An 18,908-nucleotide genomic window follows, 5' to 3' on the forward strand; every position below is an offset into this window, starting at 1 on the left:
TCAACCCAAAAGCCTGGCATGAAAAATACTCATAGAAGCCTGAAAGAATCCCATCGAAATATCAGGGGATATACAGGCCTGTCTTGCCACAATGAATGTCAAAGTGCATGAGTCAACCGAAAGAGACTGAGCACAAACTTACGCCCACGTGAGAGGTCAGAAAACACTGCCCTGAAGAAGGAATATCAAAATACAGCTGACATTTGCCAGACAATTTACTCCGGACAGACAATTGTTTGCACCACTGCCAGACGCCATGTTGGGTGAAAACAAAACGTTGTCCTAGAACAGAAGGACCTCATACCAACCGTAAAGCATGGAGGTTGTGGCATTATGGTTTGGGGCTGCTTTGGCCTCCTCTTGAACAGACAAACCTGCCATCAATTCAACCACAAATTCCATATTGTACCGGATAATTCTGGAGGAAAATGTGAAGTCATCTGTCAAAAAGCTGAATAGGACATGATGTTAGCAACAGGACAACAGTCCGTCATTGAAGCAAAGCAACAACAGAATGGCTGGAAAAGAACAAATTGAGGGTTATGGAATATCCCAGCTCTATATCCTATCAAAGGTGAGGAGACTTGAAGTGGGCGGGCCTTGCAAAAAAGCCCTTGAACATGACAATTGAAGCAGTACTGTAAAGAAGAGTGGGCAAAAATGTCTACTAGTTAATATAAAGACTTTTAGAGAGTTAAAAGAAACTGAAACATGAAGTTATTTCAGCAAAAGTGGGCAACACCAGCTACTGAAGCAAGAAGTGTACTTACATTTTCTGAACTACGAAGTTGCATTACGGTAGATTTTTTCTGAATAAATGATTGCAATGTATAATCTTTCAGTGTCATTTGGTGAATTACCTCTACCTGTCAATATTTTTTGTGTGAAAGTTACATATCCATAGGTCCAAATATGTAAAACAAAGAAACAAAAAGATGACTTTCCAGGGAGTATACTTCTTTTCACATGTATGTTGACTGGTTGAGCATTTTTACAATATCTTCACATTTTATTTACTTGGATTCAATGGAGGCGGCACCACTCAGAGGCAGCAGTGTATGCTGAAAACGTTTTCCTTTACATAGGAACTTAAGTTATTGTGTAACTGTTAGTAACCACAAGAGCAATATATCTCTGTCTTCTGAAGCCTACAAACACAACCTCTGAAAAACCCAAACTGTTTTACATATTGAGACTTTGGAGGTATATAACTCACCCCTCTACCAGAGTCCTGTTGGCCAGACGGATGCAGTGTTCCCACAGGACATTGGACACGGGCAGCGGAATTCGAACATGTTTGGACACATCACTCAACCTCTGGTTAAATTCCTCAAACTCCTAAGGAACAACACACAAAAAAAAACAACATGACATTCCATTAGATCTTTTTGATTGATGCTTCTAGTCCAGTGTTAAATAAACATAACATAGCAGGTTTTCAAGACTTAAAGATAAAAATCCCTAAAGGGAATCCACTATTTTGGCAGAGATACGTGTACTTTAATTAGATTAGTTGATTGAGCATTTGGTGTGTTGATGAGCCAGCAGCCTGTTCAACAGATTCCACTGCTCAGCTGGTGAAAAACACTGGTTGACAAGCGTTCTCTGGCAGAACAAATATCCATGTGACCTCACAGCCCTCACATTCTTCCCCTGTCCCACAGATGTCCCAGCAACCATTGCCATACAAATGGCTGCCGACTACGCTTTATTCCAACTTGAACAGCAGAGATACATCAGTCATGAACATGTTGATTCAGCTGGGATTAAACCTTCTGTGAATTCACCTACTGTCCTTCTTTCAAATCACCCCAAAACATACACAGTAGAAATGTACTGTAGCATTTTAGACACAAACATGTTTCCGCTCAGCAGCCCTTCTTACACCAAAAGCTACATGTATCGAAGTGTTCTTACTAGTTTGTTGCAGAGTCAAAGACCCCCAAGAAGTATAACCTAGGAATTTTAAAAAAAAGGTCAGCAATCCTTTAAACGTTTTCCTCAGTGACTCACTCACTCACTGCGCCAGATGTCTTCTCAATTTGGGTGATTAATTTGCTGCACAGCTACAGCAAACACACAGTGTGTTTCTTACAGTCTGCAATTTTCAATTACAAGTGAATGAATGCAATTATGTTGAAGGGTGTAGTGGAACATATAGGGAAATGGCACAGAAACAGAAATGAACATGGCAAATTTTTCACTAAAGAGGTTGGGCGGAAGGTTTTGCATCCAAGTGTCATTACAAAGGAGAAAAAAAAAATATATGCAGTAAAATCCAAAATGTAATCACAATTTCATAGGTCACAAATCTAGAAATAGGGTTTCTACTGCATTATGTCAATGCACAAAAAAAAACTCTTCTTTTTCCAAAGACAAATGGGTCAACAAAAAACATTTTCTTCCAGAAAAAAAAAGTTCGTGAACGAGTCAATATAAATGCTAATATAAGCCCATTTTGGATGCTAATAAAACAAACAGAAACACTCCCATAGAGCATGTTGTAATATGTACACCGTGGATCAATAAATTGATCAGAAATCTATTGGAAGAGTAGCAGACATTTTAAAGTGACATTTTCTCTCAGTTTAGTAGAAACAGTAATGCATTCCGACTTAAAACCTAGTTGAAATACATACCAGACACACCATGTCGCATCAACTCAACTCTCGGGGTCCACGCAAATCTTGATATTTAACTCAGACCAGTGAGGCAGACAATTTCACTCTGACTATTTGGCTTAGACAAAATGAGTTTGGCTTAGGGCGGCTTTATAGTGCTTCCAGAGAGGCGTATTCCAGCCTGCCGATCCAAGGATGCTGAAAGGTAAGCCTGATTTGTTCATTAGCGGGTGAAAATTCCCAATGATTGGAGGCAGAGTGGTGGTTTGGAAGGTGCAGTTCAGGACTAAAATTCTATGGCTGTTCTAAGACATGATTATGCATATTTGGCGGATTCTTTTGGCTTGCGGCTTGCAAGTAAGGCCCACGGTCATGCTTCCATCATAAAACTCCCATCTGTTTCTAAATACCAGAACAACTTCCCTCCATATGCTGCAGCTTCATGCTAATCGAGGCGGGCGTCCCCATACAAAATGCATGATTGGATAAGTGGAAGGCATGAATACCAATTTCATGCTAATTTGAAGGGGAACTTTAAGCCTTGAGATAGTTAGAGTAGAAGACCTTAGAGGCTCACCTTTCCTTAACAATCCTCAAACATACCTTCTCAAATCTGTATTAAACTGCCCAAACCTTTAGCGTTGTTTGAATTATTCATCCCTTCGCTGGCAAATAATTAATAGGGAAGGACCTGTGAAACGGATAAGAAGAACGAGAAGCTGAAGCATCAGACCAACATCTGGACATGTTGAAAGAGATGAAAAGGACCTTGTGATACTTCCGGGTCAATGAAAAATGGACCAAACAAAAAAAAGCCCCTGTGCGGTAGGTGTTGCAACTAGCTGGTTAGCCATGTTGGACAGGAATTGTAGGTGAGGACCTGTTGGATGGTGTATTTTAGAGTTTCTCACTATGTATGCTGGCAAGGGCACATATGACAGACAGGTAAGATTGCGGGTGAAGGGTTTAACATATTTGTTCTGAGAAGACCAAAGTCAAACTTTTAGGCAGAAATGGCAAGCGGAGTGGCTTTGGGGCTGCGCATGAAAATGTTTGAGTGGCCCAACCAAAGCCCTGAACCTCTGTGGGGAGATATGAAGATTGCACTGGTTACCAGGTCCAGTAGGAGGTCATGTTTGAGTCCTTGTTTGAAGGGAAAACATTAACAACACGTGCAAGGCAAGTTCATTTATCGACAAAACATTTAAACTAAAATATGTAAGGGATGGTGGCTTTTACTAAATAGTTTGGTTGAAAATGTAACCTTGGTTTAACAGTACAGGTGTGAATGTCCTCAACAACAGAATTCATGGTCAGCACGGTCCAGAGCAACTGTCTCCACTGAGGTCTGAGGCCATCCTAGAGCAACCGTCTCCCCTGCGGTCTGAGGCCAGCCCAGAGCAACAGTCTCCCCTGAGTTCTGAGGCCAGCCCAGAGCAACCGTCTCCCCTGAGTTCTGAGGCCAGCCCAGAGCAACTGTCTCCCCAGCGGTCTGAGGCCAGACCAGAGCAACTGTCTCCCCTGCGGGTCTGAGGCCAGTCCAGAGAAACTGGTTCCCCTGAGGTCTAAGAGCAATAGGGGGGATATGACAATTATACTTTAACCATGGTTAAATACACTTTGCCAACTTCCTCAACGTGTTCCCCCAAATGTGTCGTTTATATACAAGATAACTGTATGTTTTGTGACGAGAGTACATTCTGTTTTGTGACGAGAGGACATTCTGTTTTGTGACGAGAGGACATTCTGTTTTGTGACGAGAGGACATTCTGTTTTGTGACGAGAGGACATTCTGTTTTGTGACGAGAGGACATTCTGTTTTGTGACGAGAGCACATTCTGTTTTGTGACGAGAGGACATTCTGTTTTGTGACGAGAGGACATTCTGTTTTGTGACGAGAGGACATTCTGTTTTGTGACGAGAGGACATTCTGTTTTGTGACGAGAGGACATTCTGTTTTGTGACGAGAGGACATTCTGTTTTGTGACGAGAGCACATTCTGTTTTGTGATTCTGTTTTGTGACGAGAGGACATTCTGTTTTGTGATGAGGACATTCTGGAGAGTACATTCTGTTTTGAGATGAGAGTACACTCTGTTTTATTCATTAGTCTTAGGTTGTGGGTTGGTCAGCTGTAGTCCTGGACCAGCAGTTGCATCAACAGCATCTTTCAAAAAACAATTCAATTGTGTGAGTCTTCGTTAACAAGTTCCTCAATGGAGATCTGAACATCACCAGAACCACGGCAGAGGGTTAAGTGAAGGACAGACAGACACACAAACACACAGAGAAACACAAAGACACACACACACACACAAAGACACACACAAAGACACACACACAGAGAGAGAAACACAAAGACACACACAAACACACAGAGAAACACAAAGACACACACACACACACACACACACACACACAGAAACACAAAGACACACACAAAGAAACACAGAGAAACACAAACACACACACACAGACAGAAACACACAGACAGACAAGCACTGGTTGTCCTTGACCATTTCATTTGAACCCCCCCCCCCCCCCCCACACACACACACACACACACACACACAAACAAACACAAACATTTGGAACTCACACATGATACATTACCTTTAAAAGGACATCCACGTAGATGTTGTGCTGTGACATGATCTCCCTGATGTCCCATTTAACTCCAGCCATCATCAGCAGCATCTGTTCATAGTCTATAGCCTTGGCAGCCACAATCCAATAGATGGGTTTACGCAGCTCGCTGGCCGTGGACACAGTCTATAAAAGGACATGCAGGACCATGTTCATCAGAGACCCATGGACACAAACAAGGACAGTGTCACTGAACACTCCCTCACATGACCTCACACAGTTCAGTCAAGACATAACATACCACAAAGGTGAAAAGACATTAAGACACATAAGATAAAATGTTTGTCCCATTGAAATACCTTCTTTGAAAACGTGAACGTTTTTGGGACCGACCTGTGAGTAAAACTGCTGTAGAAAGGGCTTCTTAGTGCCCGGCATCATGGAGTCCAGGTGAGACTGCAGGAAGTCAAACTGCTCAGCCAGAAACACCCTGGAGAGAGTGCAAAAATCAGTGCAGGCTTTCAGCGAGCCAGACAGGCCTCCCAAATCAGCCGCACAAGCAGGGTTAGAGGACTACAGTGTGGTAGGGGGGAAGCCAGATGGAACAGCCCAGGAAAAGTTGCCATTATATCACAGTTTTAGAAACCTCTCTTGATCCCTGGTGCTTGTTACCAAGGTCGTCTCAGTCCTAAAATCCCAAGAAGGTGGAAGGAGGACGTTTTTTTTCTCCGGCCAGCTCCTTTGCACCACATCCTATGGTATGTTTTTAGGTTCACTGGGGATTTATCATCACCAGAAAACTACACAGAGCAGAGCATTAGCGTTTCAGTGAGAGATTCAGTCGGGGAGTTCAACTGTGAAAACTAATGAAGGCAAAAGAAATGGTCGCCCTGTCATTACCCTGCACCGGGGGGCTCTGGTCAGTCCAGGCACAGCGTAACAGGGCTGGAGTCAGGTCCATTTAAATTCCATCGCAGGGACTTAGCGGCATCTGATCATCAGGCCAAATGGCTGGCAGCTGGCCGAGCCTACCCAGTACTCAGAACCACATCAATGGGACGACAGCGTTAGAGTCGAAAAGACGTGACAGCAACCAGCCATTCCTTCCCAGGTCCTCAGCTACCTCGGAGTTACTAGATACCGCTCCAGAAAGCAATTAAACCGCCGGAACACGCACATCAAAAGTTATATCAAGGATGCCACGATAAAAGATGTGGGCTGCCAATGGCTCGGCCCGCTTTCGTAACAAACACAATCCACACTCCAGAGGGAACAAGGAGAATACACCTTTTGAAACATTAATAACCCAGTTTTGTTTCTCAGAGAAATCATTACATAAGGATCTGGGCTGGAAGGAAAAAAGCGCATGCTATGATCATTGTGTGGGGCGGAAAAGTAAAAAGATGCATTCTGAGTCTCTCCCCATGAGGACATGCCATGTTTGGTTAAATTATGTAGGACATACAATAAACTGAAAAAGGACCCAGTGGTTCCAGTCGTAGAAAAGAAATGGAACAACATTCAATTCCCTCAGGAAACTGACTAAATCAAGCGAAAAAGTAAGTACTACCAAAAAGGCCCTCAGAAGAAATATTATTTTTTATTCACTATTAATGTCCATGTCTGGAAGGGGTTACAAAGCCATTTATAAGCAATTAAAAGTACATCATTCCACTGACCAACAAATGGAGAAAATTCCATACCACTGGGAATCTCCACAGGACAGGTCATCCCAATAAATTCACCCCAAAAGCTGACCAAAAGATGCTCATTAAAGTCTCTAACAATGCAGGGTGACATCAGGGGATCTACAGGCCTGTCTTGCCACAACCAATGTCGAAGTGCATGAGTCAACTGTCAGAAACAGACATTGCACAAACTTGGCCTACATGGGAGGTCAGAAAGAAACAAGCCTTTACTTAAAAATAAATAAATATTAAGACACAACTGACATTTGCCAGGCAAAAAAAAACATGTAAATGGAATATACTTTCTGGGCTAAATGCAAAGCTTATGTCTGGGAAAAAGCCAACACAAAACAACGCTGAGTAATTGCCTTTTGAATTTAAATCATGGTGGTGGCGATAGCGTGCTGTGGATAAAGTATGCTTAACATTAGCACTGACTGGGGAGATTTACAGATGAAAAGAAACAGGATACCGCCAATGTTTCTGGTCCTGTAAGTGGAAACTTGAAAGTTGTGAGAATTCGGTGCAACTTCAAGCCCATGTCAATAGAACCCTACTCCAGAGCATTTCGGCTCGGCCGTGTAGCGTATGAGTTGGTTTTGTTGCACGAGAAAGGGATTGTTGTATGTTATTTCGATCTACAACCAGTTTCCAAAAAAGTTGTTAAACTGCGTAAATGCAAATAAAAACAGAATGCAATGATGTGAAAATCAATTATCCCTATTCAATTGAAAATAATACAAAGACTACATATCAAACGTTGAAACTGAGAAATGTTTTTGTTTTTGGAAAAGTTCCATATTTGAATTTGATGCTCGCATCATGTTTCAAAAATGTTGGGACGGGCATAATTACCACTGTGTTGCATCACCTCTTTTTTAACAATACTCTGTAAGCGTTTGGCAACTGAGGAGACCAATTGTTGTAGTTTTGTAAGTGAAATGTATTCCCCCATTCTCGCTTGATATAGGAAAGCAGCATATGTTGCTCCAAAACCTGTATATATTGTTCAGCATTAATGGTGCCTTCATAGATGTGCAAATCAGCCATTTCATGTGCACTAATGCACCCCCATACCATCGCAGATGCTGGCTTTTGAACTGTGCGCTGATAACAGGCCGGATGGTCCCTCTCCTCGTCCGGAGGACACGGCTTCCATGATTCCGAAAAATTATTACACATTTTGATCCTTTAGACCACAGGAACGTTTTTCACTTTGCCTCAGTCCATCTTAAATGAGCCCAGGCTTAGAGAAGTCGGCAGCGGTTCTGGATCTCGTTTATATATGGTTTCTTCTTTGCATGGTTTGCATTTGTGGGTGCAGCGACAATCTGTGTTCACAGAAAATGGCTATTGGAAGTGTTCCTGAGTCCATGCAGTGATTACAACTACCGAATCATGTCAGTTTTTTATTGCAGTGCAGCCTGAAGGCCCGAAGATCACGGCCATCCAATATTGGTTGCTGTTCTTGTCCCTTGTGTACAGTCATATCTCGGAATCCTGGGAATCTTTAAATTATATTATTTACCATAGATTATTATAACCCCAAAACTCTTAGCAATTTTATGTTGAGAAAAGAACCCCTCCCAATCCTCACTTCTGACAGACCCATCCACTCTGGAATGATCTTTTAATATGCAATCATGATACTGACCTGTTGCCAATTGACCTAATTAGTTGTGTGATATTCCACCAGGTTTAATTCTTTGGCATTACACAACTATTCCAGTCTTTGGTCGCACCTGTCCAAACTTCTTTGAAACACGTTGCAGGCACCAAATTCGAAGTGGGCATATTTTTTTCAAGACACAAATACATTTCACAGCGTCAACATTTCCTAAGTTGCCTTTGAACTTTTTTTAATGTATTTGCACATCACTACATACTTTTAAGATCCAGTACAACATACGTTTTTAATTTACATTTTACGTCCCAACTTTTTGGAAACAGGGTTGTACTGGATCTTATTCTCAAGGTTTACTAGACCTAATTCAAACGGTATGCAAACTGTTAACCAACCAGTATAATACACCCTACATCAGGACAGCAGTTGAAAATGCTTCTAAATGAGTGAAGAGGGAAATGTGTATGAGTGGTTGAACATAAAGAGCTGGTCTTTAATTTGCTGATGCACTCCGACCCCAACCGGTGTACTTACCAAGCAATCATTTTAAATGTAAACTTTGTGAATATACAGAACGTTAGAAATCCAAGCCATGGTTACATAAGCGCGCAAGTACACATTCTTCACTAATAAACGCTTGTTCCTGCTAAATAACTACCCCCTGAGAACCAACTGAAAGGGACCCAGAAACACATTGAGACATATTGATGAATCAATGCGGATTCTCGCGAACAACTGCAAAGGTTGCGCCAAGCACAAGCGCGAGACACAAACAGAATGGCGAGTGCATTAGATTCACCCGTTGAACATTAAGAAACCCACGTGTTGTCCAACACATCGCGAGAAGTACAGATGAGTAGCTCCCGCGTTAATATGACAACGGACACATAAACAAGCCTCGGCAAACACATTTGCTTTTATGGACTCTGAACATTTTCATTACACGTCACTTGCCACCGCGAACATAAAATCATATGTTTACGGCAGGGTTGAGGAACGCTGCTAAGCCGTCGGGGGGCCAAGCACATTTTACAGGGTTATGCTAATATAAATACGGAATTAGGACAATAGAGAAAGCTCTTTCCATTATTCCTCAATGCCTATAATCTTGATCTGTGCCCAGAGGCGGCAAGCCCTCATTGATTATTCCATTAAAACAGGGAATGAGGTGTCACAGGTACGGTAGCCCTTTCAGAAGCCTAACAGCCAGTAATGGCCACATTAAAGTCGCAGTGCTGTATGCTGAGCATGTTTGGGCGCTTTGTTGGAGGTCTTAGGTGGTGTCCAGACCTTGCACTGCTCCAGTGCAGTACATTAAAAAAGGCTTTTATTATACACGGAATTATGCACAGGCACTGGGGTGGACGGATGGATGCCTGACCCCCCCCTCCCCCTTTGTTGAGTGGTATCCTTCTCGACCAGGTAAAGTTCTACGGAAACTTTTTCATTCTTTTCCCAGTGTATGGACATGCTCGCCGTGATCTGGAGGCGGATGAGGTGGCAGGTGCTGGCATACCGGATTCCGTGAGCGCCTTCGTACAAGAAACCTCCGACTGAGGAACAACTCAAGTCAGGGCTCAGCCGGAGCTATTATTAGGCTTTAAGTAGGCACACGGGGGAAACGTGCACGTTTTGCGTGCGAGTGTGTACGAGGCATGGGAATGATGGAGAGACCGAGAGAGAGCTGGAGAGAAAGCGGGAGGGAGGGAACGAGAGAGAGAAGCTGGGTTCTGTTTTGGCATTAGCCTAATGCACACTGGTCATTTCGACCTGCCCAAGCCGGCACTCTGCTATTCTCAAAGTATTGTGCAGGAGTCTGAACATGTACTGCTGCAGCATGGGTAAGAATCCAGCCAACGGCTGTTTTAGGAGAAGAGAAAAAAATAACTCTTCAATATTTATCCCCCAACATCTCGTACAATAAAGAAATGCTGGAAAATATATTTTGAATGAAAAAAGGGCAGAGACTAACAGTGCCGAACTGCAAACAACAGCAAAATGCAAATTGACCAGAGTAATATCCACAAACTCAATTTAGGTATAAAGAAGTGATTTAACAGCCCGCCTTCCTGCACCAGCAGCATATCCAGGATCAGAGAGCATCCCGGTGGCACCCTACATCCCATACACTGCACCCATGGGAGGGGACCGAAAGTGTCTCCTGCGTCACACCGCTTGATGAAAGGAACACCCCCAGGGTGGCGGGGTGCAGTCTGGATACGCCCTCGATTGACTGATGTGGAATAGTGATTGGCTGATGACAGCAGTCAGCTTTAGAGCCCTTGTCCAGCGGTAGGAGAGGCAGGGGGGTTGAAGAGGGACCCACATAACGAGATTCATAAGATTCATTCTGTGATTTTTGCCCACTGGTTTTAAATGTGGCGCAGTCGAGACCAACAGGGTCCCCAGACATGGTGTACCGTGTCACGTCTGTGTCAGTCGGTTCCATTGTAATCATTCACTTCAAAACCTGGAATTTTGTGGCCATCTGAGGTATGAAAGTGATTTCACTTATAGATTACGCAAATCCAGACGAAAATAGGAGGTCTGAAAAAAACAGCCAGCCAACTGTAAAGTTACTTGGAGATAATTAACGAAATATTTAAATGCTTGATTCTGCTGACATACTCTAGGTCAACGCATTGGTTCTTAGAAATGGTCAGAGACTAAGGGCAGTGCCACTGGTTATTAGGGGCCTCACATCACCCACCTCACAGTGACAGTACGGTCAACATTTAGAAAATACGGATTTAAAAAGTAATTGCTCATAACCTGCATGTTTTCCCCCCTTCAAGTGGCATGTTTGCCTTGCTTCAAAGTGGCCTTGCAAAATTACGCCTATGGTGCAAACGTGCCCAAACCCCACATATCAGCGTCGCACCAACGCCCCCAACATGTTCTGTCTCTACTCTGTATCCATAAACTGATGTGTGGTGCAATTTGAGAGCACCTTCCCAATTATGTGTAGGCTACTGTGGTGTGGACATTTCTGTGCTTTTCTGAAATAAGAATTGATATAGTAAAACCCTGCAACATGTGGAACTGTCCCTGATAACTAACTACAGTGCTCTCGTCGAACAAACAAACTGACATTCTGGGGGGAATTTACGAAGGTTGTCAGAGAGACAGGGGAAAGTGCGTTCTGAAATTACCCACAAAATTGTACCCTGAAAATAGGCAAGACAAGATGTTATCCCACACCAAATTTAGGATGGGGAGAAAAAGCAAATAGGGAAAAAGCAAAAAATTGCATGCTACTATTAACTCATTAAGTGGTGAGAAAACAAGCAGGTGTTGCTCTCTCAGCTTGTCATGTTCCAGCTGAAGCACTTTGCCAGCTTTTGAAAACAAGCTCTTCAACCCGGGTCAAACACATGCTGTCTAACTAACGTGTTGACTCTAGTGCATAACCGAAAGAGATTGCGCGCATTAAAACAAAACCCGTTGAAGGACCATACACTGGCATTAAAACAGGATTTCAAAAGAGTTCCTGAAGGAAGAAAGAGAAATGACTGATATATATAAGAGAACACAAAGGCATTTAGAAAAGAAAGGTTTCTTACAGTGACTCGGTGGCGACAACCCTCTGAGCCAGGCCAAAGAGGGTTCCGCTGGCTGTTAGGTCCACCAGCTGGCTGAGATGAGGGCTGGGCACCTTCTCCTTCCTGTCCTCCCCTGGACCGCCATGGACACTGGAGCCCCCTTCGCCCGTAGGCTCCTGTAACAAACGGGCAGAGACAAGACAATAGTTGGCCCTGACAGACAAAACAAATATATAGAGAGGGAATAAGTTTCAGACAAAAAGATAGAGAGGTAGAGGTGGAAAGAGGGAGAGACTGGTTAGCGTTGAAACAACATCAACTAAGAGACAGAGAAAGAAAGAAAAAGAAAGAAAGAAAAAAGAGAAAGACAGGCTAACAGACCATGGAGACATACTGTATATAGTCTTCGGATGAACTCTTTGAAATAACAGGCTAAAAGCACAACATACATTGCCCCAGGGTCCAACTTTTAAAGCCGGAGCATTGAACTGTAACTGCAAACAATACCAGCCAGAGACAAGCGTTGGCTGTACCACCCAGAGCTCAAACAGGGCGCCAGAGCAGTGTGACGCGGTGTTTGCATCTAAATATCTGTACGATTGCTATCGTAATCCCATTTTCTATTGAGTGCACTGCTTTCGACCGAGGAACGACTCTGGTTAAGTGCAGTATAGGAATAGGGTTCTATTTGGGACACATACTCTGATCTTTAGATGCAACTCATCTCTTGGGTCAGGATAGACAAACACATTTGCTGGCTTAACACACAGTAGTAACGTTGTAGTAAGCCTTAATAGTAAGACAGAAGTAAAAATTGTGCTATTTCATAGACAATGGATTAGCAAAACAATCACCTTTACAAAATATTTAATTAAAATAAAAACTGTGAAAATACTTGCTAAAGTATTTTTCTAAAAACACTGGTCTGAAATTTCTAGGTACCAGATTTTTTCACAGACCAAGATGGCTAAATAAACCATGATGCTAGGCACTGACCAGCTGAGCTGATAATTACATCCAGTAACTCAATCCTTATCAGCCAATTAAAATTGTCTACGTAGTGTAATGGTACCCAACATCATCTCACTAAAGCAGCTTTACCAAGTCCATTGATCAACTACACCACCACACAACGTTTGTCAGGATAACTAATGTACAGTTACAGATACCCACTTCCTGAAAGGTTCCAACACTTGTGGTGTGATTTTGGACGCCTTTTTACATATACTGCTACAACCAAAAATAGGAAAAGCATTGGCACAGAGAATTTATTTTTATTTTTACAATAAACCTTTAACTTTGATTACTAAGTGGTTAAAGATTAGCTATATGTGGCACTTTACGATCCTCTGTGCTTAAAATGCATTCATATGATTGATCAGCTATGGTCTTTTCATGGCATAGACTTCAAGGTTCACCTGCTACTAGTAAAATTTGTGTTTTGAATAATAATCACATTACAGAAAACAGGTAACTGAAAGGACATTTCCCCACCCACATGTAGGATGACTTTTGGCTGTCCATACCCTGTTGCCTAGCTTTCCTTAGCTGAATTAGATGTCACAACATTGCGTTGACTAGGTTAGACAATTATTGTGATTTAGTGTTTCCTTAGGGCCTAATGTTGGCCTATACGTTCTGACAACAAACCTAGGCTTTGTCAAACATGCTGTTGATATAAAGCAACCTACTTTAGCAACCATTCACACCAGATGTTGCTGTTGTATTTCTAGAAACGTACATGGAACTTTAGTGCAGTCTACATTTCACTTTCACAAATGCGTGACCAAAGCACTTCGGTTAGGGCTTACAGCCTACGATATAAACTCGAGGATCAGCAGTGGAGGGTTTTCTGAACTGTTCTCCTTCTAAATTATATTCCCTCGAATGGGATTTGAAATCATTACAGCAACATACCATCATGGTGGACTAAATCAAGTCAAATGCTCTGTGTGTTGGTCGATCATGGCACCACACATCACCAAAGACTAGCGGCAGCAACACTAGATAAATGACTTATTTGATAAGACAACAAGAGACCCTGCCATGTCCTGATTCAAATAACTTGTTACAGAAAAGTGCCTGATACGTTATTTTCTGTTGTTATAATTATCTTACCCCCAGCCTGGTGAATAATTGTTCCCGTATGGTCTATAAGAAAAGCTTTCAGTAGCAATTTGAATTTAATGAATTAAAACAAATAGTTTAAACGAATGTTGACTATGAAACCTGTGGGGTTTTTGAAAGGTCTGTGAGATACACTGAAAGTTGCAAATCTGATATTTTTCCTTAAAGTCAACCATCATCAACGCTCCCAGGATAAGGGGAAACTAAAATCCTTTGCCAAACTAGTTAAAAGGAAGGGTCACCAAAACAGGGAAGAACTAAAACTTTGGGCTTTGTCAGGTAACGACTGTACGAGATAACCAAAGGTGCTGTTCTTGTCATTGGGCTTAACAGACTAAAATATCAGCTGTTTCTGACTAACCCATCTTCACCCAAAAAAACTATTCACCACAACCAAGCACAAAAATCAAAAAGAAACAATCTATTTGCACCTTGAAGCAGACCTTGGTTTTGTATTTAAAAAAATTAAGAATACAGGATTGTGGGCGGGGAAACTGATTGCAGATCTGGATAAACTTAATGACAGCCACCCATAGACAAAACAATAGGTCCTAAAACCTTTAACCCATGTATTTCCTGGAAAACACGATGGTAACATGTTTTGGTCACTGGCAAATTTCACTTAGGGTTACAACAGAAACCTTCACTGAAGTCCAAAATACCAGTATGATAATGTCTTTGGATGCTCATGTTCCATAATTCCACCCATGACAACAGATACACCCAAAGATCTGCCACAGGTGGTGCCAAAACATAATTATTATAATAGGTACACTTAAATTAAACAAGTACTAAGCTGAAAAAGATGAAATAAACAGTAATAACAAACATTAACACATTACGATCATTCCAGAATGTGAATATATTTTAATCATCAACATATTATTTAAATCACTGTTGCCAACCCCTGTATTAGACTATGCAAGAAAGCAATTTGGTTAAGCAATACCTCTCTGGACTAAATCCACAAAACGATACACAGGGAACTACATTACAGGCCGTTTCTGAAGCACAAACATGATTAACATTCTGCACTGGTGGAGGTTATCCAGAAAACCCATTAGCCCTCCACTATTCAGAACCTGAACGTGACTCACGATACAAGATGCACTAAAGTAAAAGTAATTTAGGAACTGACAACGACCCCAAACCTCCGTCCAAAATCTTTATCCACCATTTGTAGAACAAAAATAAAATAAAAATCTCAGCCGAGACTATTCTGAGCAGTGTGCTTTCCAAGCTAATGGTGATAAGCTCTTGGATTCACACTGTAACCCATGAATAAAAAATTCAAAAGCCTAGTGTTGTTATATTTTTACAGCAACAAAACCATTAAAGCCTTAAAATATGCACAATCTTGCCTCTAACATCTACAGCCACTTCATGAAAATCCATGTCAGAAAGTCGAATACACTTCTTGGGTACCTGTTCTCCACTGAGCTTGCCATCTGAGGTACAATACAAACTAAATTGTAAAGCTATTAATCCAAACCTTAAAAAAATGGCAGAGCAAAACAAATCTCCCATCCCTCCCGCTGATTGGATGGGGAACTTAGTTTGTAGGTTCCATTCAGATAATTGCTTACATGTACATATCGCACAGCTCACGCATCAAGTCAGAATTTAGAAAATATAATCTAGAAATGCATGCTGAGAGAGCGTTATGCAAAAGCGCCCTGAAATGTCAGTTTAACAGGACGTGCTGTGAAAATTAATATCCACTTCTTGCTGGACAAAACATGACAGGCAACCAGTAAAAAAACATTTAAATCAATTGTATTCAACATTCTGGCTTGTAGAGACAATTGTGTCTGGTTTTTCACGTGACATGTTTCAGAATCACCCTCCATGGAGCAACTACGGTAACGGTTTGACGTTTAGGCGACTGTAACTCACACAGCCACCGACTCATTCAAATGTATTAGTAACAATTTACTATTAAATGCTCAAAACAACACACACAAGTTAATTGGATGAAACAGCATTAACATAACCACTACCGGTTCCCGTCGGAACCGGTTCAACATTAACATTAACTTACAACGACGACACAGCAGCGCACCGAACATTAAATCAATCCCGAGAAAACAGTTCACATTAAAAGGATTTGGAGGCGTACAAATCAGATGTGTCAACTGCAAGTTTCTTGTTTTATATCTGCAAAACGGTAATGAGATTAAAGAGATGAATTAGCAACAGGTTACTGGCCCCTAAATAGACACCAGTTTTTAGAATTGTTAGCCCTTTAGATCAATCCACTTCAAAAAAGGTACCATTTACCAGAATATTCTATACCATGGTATAAAGGTACAGTAACATGTATAATGGCACAGTAAAATGGTATATCAGTATATGATCCGATCAATGCCATGATTCAGAATATACAACGGTATGAAGTGGACGCGCCATATTAGCACTCAGGCGTATGTTTGTAGGGGTCATATTTTCACCTTAAACAACACTTAGGTCTGAGAGAGGACTGAAGCACTTCTCAACTACCAGTAGCACTGCAACGTGAAAGGAAGAATCTCGTACGGTACTGAAGAAAGATCGAACTGTAGATTCTACGCCACCACACACCAGATAATATGGCATGATGCCGTTGTTAGGGAGCCACTTTTCCACCACTGACATCAGAGACATTCTCCCCATTCCTTTAGTGTCTGCGCATCAGGCTTTCTCTTGCCAGAAAAAAGAATGAGCCAATAGCTTATAAAGACAGAAATCTTTGAGTTTACTTGTTTAAATGGTACAGCTGGATTCTGATATTCGGGGAGATGCTTATCCAGAGTAGTAGTTTCCATTACCCTCCTGTTTGAGAGATGTCCAAAAAAGGCTATTTTTGTCTGAAGGAGTCACGGCTTTCATCTCACTTGACAATTAGTGGTGTCGAGTGACATGTGTTTATTGGCTGCAAAGAAGTTTAAAGCCCAAATACAAATGGATATTTCCATTAAATCATATGGACGTAACAAGTCAACTTCCTGGAAGTTTAAAGCCCAAATCCAAATGGATATTTCCATTAAATCATATGGACGTAACTTCCAGGAAGTTGACTTGTTACGTCCATATGATTTAATGGAAATATCCATTTGGATTTGGGCTACTTTGACTTTATTTTTATGTTCATGTTCTCTTGCTATGAAATCGGTGCAGTTCAAAGCCCATAATGTCAGTGCAAGTGTATTTTCCCAGTGAAAGACCGGGAAAATACTTAACATCTTAACATCATTTACATTTTACTTTCTTAATAAATCAATCAATCAATCAAATGTATTTATAAAGCCCTTTTTACAACAGCAGTTGTCACAAAGTGCTTTACAGAGACACCCGGCCTTAAACCCCAAGGAGCAAACAACAGTAGTGTTGGATTTCAGTGGTTAGGAAAAACTCCCTAAGAAGGCCGAATTTTAGGAAGAAACCTAGAGAGGACCCAGGCTCAGAGGGGTGAACAGTCCTCTTCTGGCTGTGCCAGGTGAGATATTAAGAGTCCAATTGGAATAATAAATACACTTCTCTGGGCTAAATCCAGAGTCTATTTGATTCTAGACTAGGTCAAAAGTATGACCAGATGGACAAGGACAGGGACAGCCAGTCATCCAGTCTGTAATTAAAGTGTTACGTGTTCCAAATCACATTTGTTATATATTTTCTCTCCTCCAATCCTCCCTTTTATATATATGATAAACTGCTCAGGAGTACTTTGCTTTCTGTTCATTCAAAACGAAATGCAATTGAGGAAGTGTGAGTTTCTGTAGTGAAAGGGAGGCCGTCTTTTACATGAGGTATTGATTTCGTTGGTTAGACCTGGAACAAACTGGTTCCCAGGGTGACTCAGCATTTATTTTAATTATCTTATTCTCGTGGCGTGTTACAGTTGAGTTAAATAAAATAATGTACTTTTTTGTCACAAGCGCACTATCATAGGGTGTGAAAGACACTGCGAACTGCTTGCTAGACATTTCCCCTCTGCAGTGCTCCGTAATGTAATGAAGCGCGGCAAAACCAATCAGTCATGTTTGTGAGGCACATTGAGTCCACTGCACCAGTTCCCATGATGCATTTGAACATGCTCCATAAGCTACTTTCATACCCCGTGGGTAACATCACTTCTGGATTACCGGAAGCCGGTGATATAATCTGATCACAAACACCCAAGATCCATCAAACGCGTTGTTGTGCTTTGTCAGCTCTGCGGCAAAATGGCTTCCCACTGGAGGCTTGCCTTGGAAGTTAAACGTCTGGAAGCGAGACCGGTTGCTTTTGTGGACTGTTGTGTGCTGGCGTCTTGGTTAAATTGTCAAGTGACCTTCACGCAACGCAGTCCAATCATCTCCAGCTTCCAATTAGAAGTTGGTCAAAAGAGTCGCAGTGTTGGTGCCAAATCACTACAGTTGCATATTGGTGTCCTAAATGTATCAGCTCAATGGAGTAAATTGCTCTGGAGTTAAATGACTAAACATTTAATTGAAGAGCTTGGTGGTCTCTGTCTGACATGTGATCGGACTATAATGTTTGTCTAATTGAGATCTCTTCAGTTGGTTGACGACGTTGTGTGACTGTTTTAAGGTGATCCATGAGCACACTTTCCTCCCCATGTGATTTAGCTATTTTCTTTTAACGTGGATTGCTTTGATGCTCCATTCTGCCTGATTGTCTGCCTGCTTGACTGACTGTCTGCCTGACTGTCTGTCTGTCTGTCTGTAGGCCTGTGAGTGGCC

The 18,908-nt window shown here is 41.8% G+C and overlaps 1 protein-coding gene across 1 annotated transcript in view; it reads right to left on the reverse strand.

Moving 5' to 3' along the window:
* Positions 1-18,908, reverse strand: part of vps50 (VPS50 EARP/GARPII complex subunit) — a 113,172-nt gene that overhangs the window by 4,795 nt on the left and 89,469 nt on the right. The window contains exons 23-26 of the mRNA XM_010891516.5: positions 12,082-12,236; positions 5,600-5,696; positions 5,234-5,392; positions 1,217-1,338 (exon numbers count right to left, since the gene is read on the reverse strand). Coding sequence (XP_010889818.4) covers positions 1,217-1,338; positions 5,234-5,392; positions 5,600-5,696; positions 12,082-12,236 — 533 coding nt within the window. The remainder of the gene's footprint in view (positions 1-1,216; positions 1,339-5,233; positions 5,393-5,599; positions 5,697-12,081; positions 12,237-18,908) is intronic.

This window comes from Esox lucius, chromosome 10 (genome assembly GCF_011004845.1).
Source record: "Esox lucius isolate fEsoLuc1 chromosome 10, fEsoLuc1.pri, whole genome shotgun sequence".
NCBI classification, from domain to species: domain Eukaryota; kingdom Metazoa; phylum Chordata; class Actinopteri; order Esociformes; family Esocidae; genus Esox; species Esox lucius.